Source organism: Notolepis coatsorum (assembly GCF_963971535.1).
Source record: "Notolepis coatsorum genome assembly, chromosome: 17".
Lineage (NCBI taxonomy): Eukaryota > Metazoa > Chordata > Actinopteri > Aulopiformes > Paralepididae > Notolepis > Notolepis coatsorum.
The window spans coordinates 18,189,316-18,190,903 of NC_140181.1; the positions used below are offsets into that span (position 1 = coordinate 18,189,316).

At 40.4% G+C, this 1,588-nt stretch overlaps 1 protein-coding gene across 1 annotated transcript in view; it reads left to right on the top strand.

The window, feature by feature from the left end:
* Positions 1-1,588, top strand: part of LOC311243952 (neural cell adhesion molecule L1.1-like) — a gene marked incomplete at both ends in the record, with an annotated part of 71,850 nt that overhangs the window by 67,909 nt on the left and 2,353 nt on the right. The window contains 2 exon segments of the mRNA XM_084333359.1: positions 978-1,093; positions 1,096-1,111. Coding sequence (XP_084189485.1) covers positions 978-1,093; positions 1,096-1,111 — 132 coding nt within the window.

The following is a 1,588-nucleotide window of genomic DNA, read 5'->3' on the forward strand; positions in this document are numbered from 1 at the left end:
ACAGAGGGTTATTTAGTAACACCAGAACCAGGAACGGAACAGGAGCACAGGCTCAACAGGCAGTCAAGTGGACTACTGTAACTGAACAGAACTAAACACAGACACTGGCTAGACTCACTTTGACATATAGACACAATGACACCACGAGGACTTGACCAGGGAACGGTATATAGTATATAGACCTACTGTATATAGACCTACTGTATATAGACCTGCTGTATATAGACCCTACTGTATATAGACCTGCTGTATATAGACCTACTGTATATAGTATATAGACCTACTGTATATAGACCTGCTGTATATAGACCTACTGTATATAGTATATAGACCTACTGTATATAGACCTGCTGTATATAGACCTACTGTATATAGTATATAGACCTACTGTATATAGTATATAGACCTACTGTATATAGACCTGCTGTATATAGACCTACTGTATATAGTATATATACCTACTGTATATAGACCTACTGTATATAGTATATAGACCTACTGTATATAGACCTACTGTATATAGATCTGCTGTATATAGACCTGCTGTATATAGACCTACTGTATATAGTATATAGACCTACTGTATATAGACCTGCTGTATATAGACCTATATAGGCATCGATTAATCGAAATGCATCGATTTTAATGTGTTAGAATCAATGCATCGATTTAATGTTAGAATCGATTATAATAGAAAATTTATCGAAATTATATATTTTTTTTGTGTGTATTGTTTTTATTGTTATTTATTTATAAATATTAATCGAAAATGTATCGAAAATTAGTCCAATCGAATCGAATCGTGGTCAAATGAAGAGATTTCATGACGCATTGAATCGTTGCCTGAATACTAATCGTAATCGAAATGAATCGTTGTGCTGTGGCATCGTTACCCCCCTACTACTGGGCCTATATAGACCTCCTTATCAAACCCTCCTCTTTCTCCCTCTGTTTACATCCTGTCTCTCTGTCCTCAGTCCCGCCCTCCAACATCACCATGGCAGCCGGCGACACGTCCGTCAACTTCAGCTGGGCGTCCGGGGGCCGACACAGGAACCACGGCTTTCACATCCGCTACCTGAAGAAGAGCGGTGAGGGGGGGGGGGGGGGGGCAGCTCACAAATCTTGCTGCTGTGTGCACATTGTTGTATTTCACCCAGTAGGTATGGGAGTTTTGAGTTACTTGCCATGTTTTCAAAGTCTCTTTGGGTGTTTGCAATTTGTGGGAAGTATATGTCTCTGATGTCTTGGTATAGTGGGCAGGTTGAAGGTATATGTCTCTGATGTCTGGTATAGTGGGCAGGTTGAAGTATATGTCTCTGATGTCTTGGTATAGTGGGCAGGTTGAAGTATATGTCTCTGACGTCTTGGTATAGTGGGCAGGTTGAAGTATATGTCTCTGACGTCTTGGTATAGTGGGCAGGTTGAAGTATATGTCTCTGATGTCTTGAGTTATATTGTGGGCAGGTTGAAGTATATGTCTCTGATGTCTTGGTATAGTGGGCAGGTTGAAGTATATGTCTCTGATGTCTTGGTATAGTGGGCAGGTCTGAAGTATATGTCTCTGATGTCTTGTATAGTGGGCAGG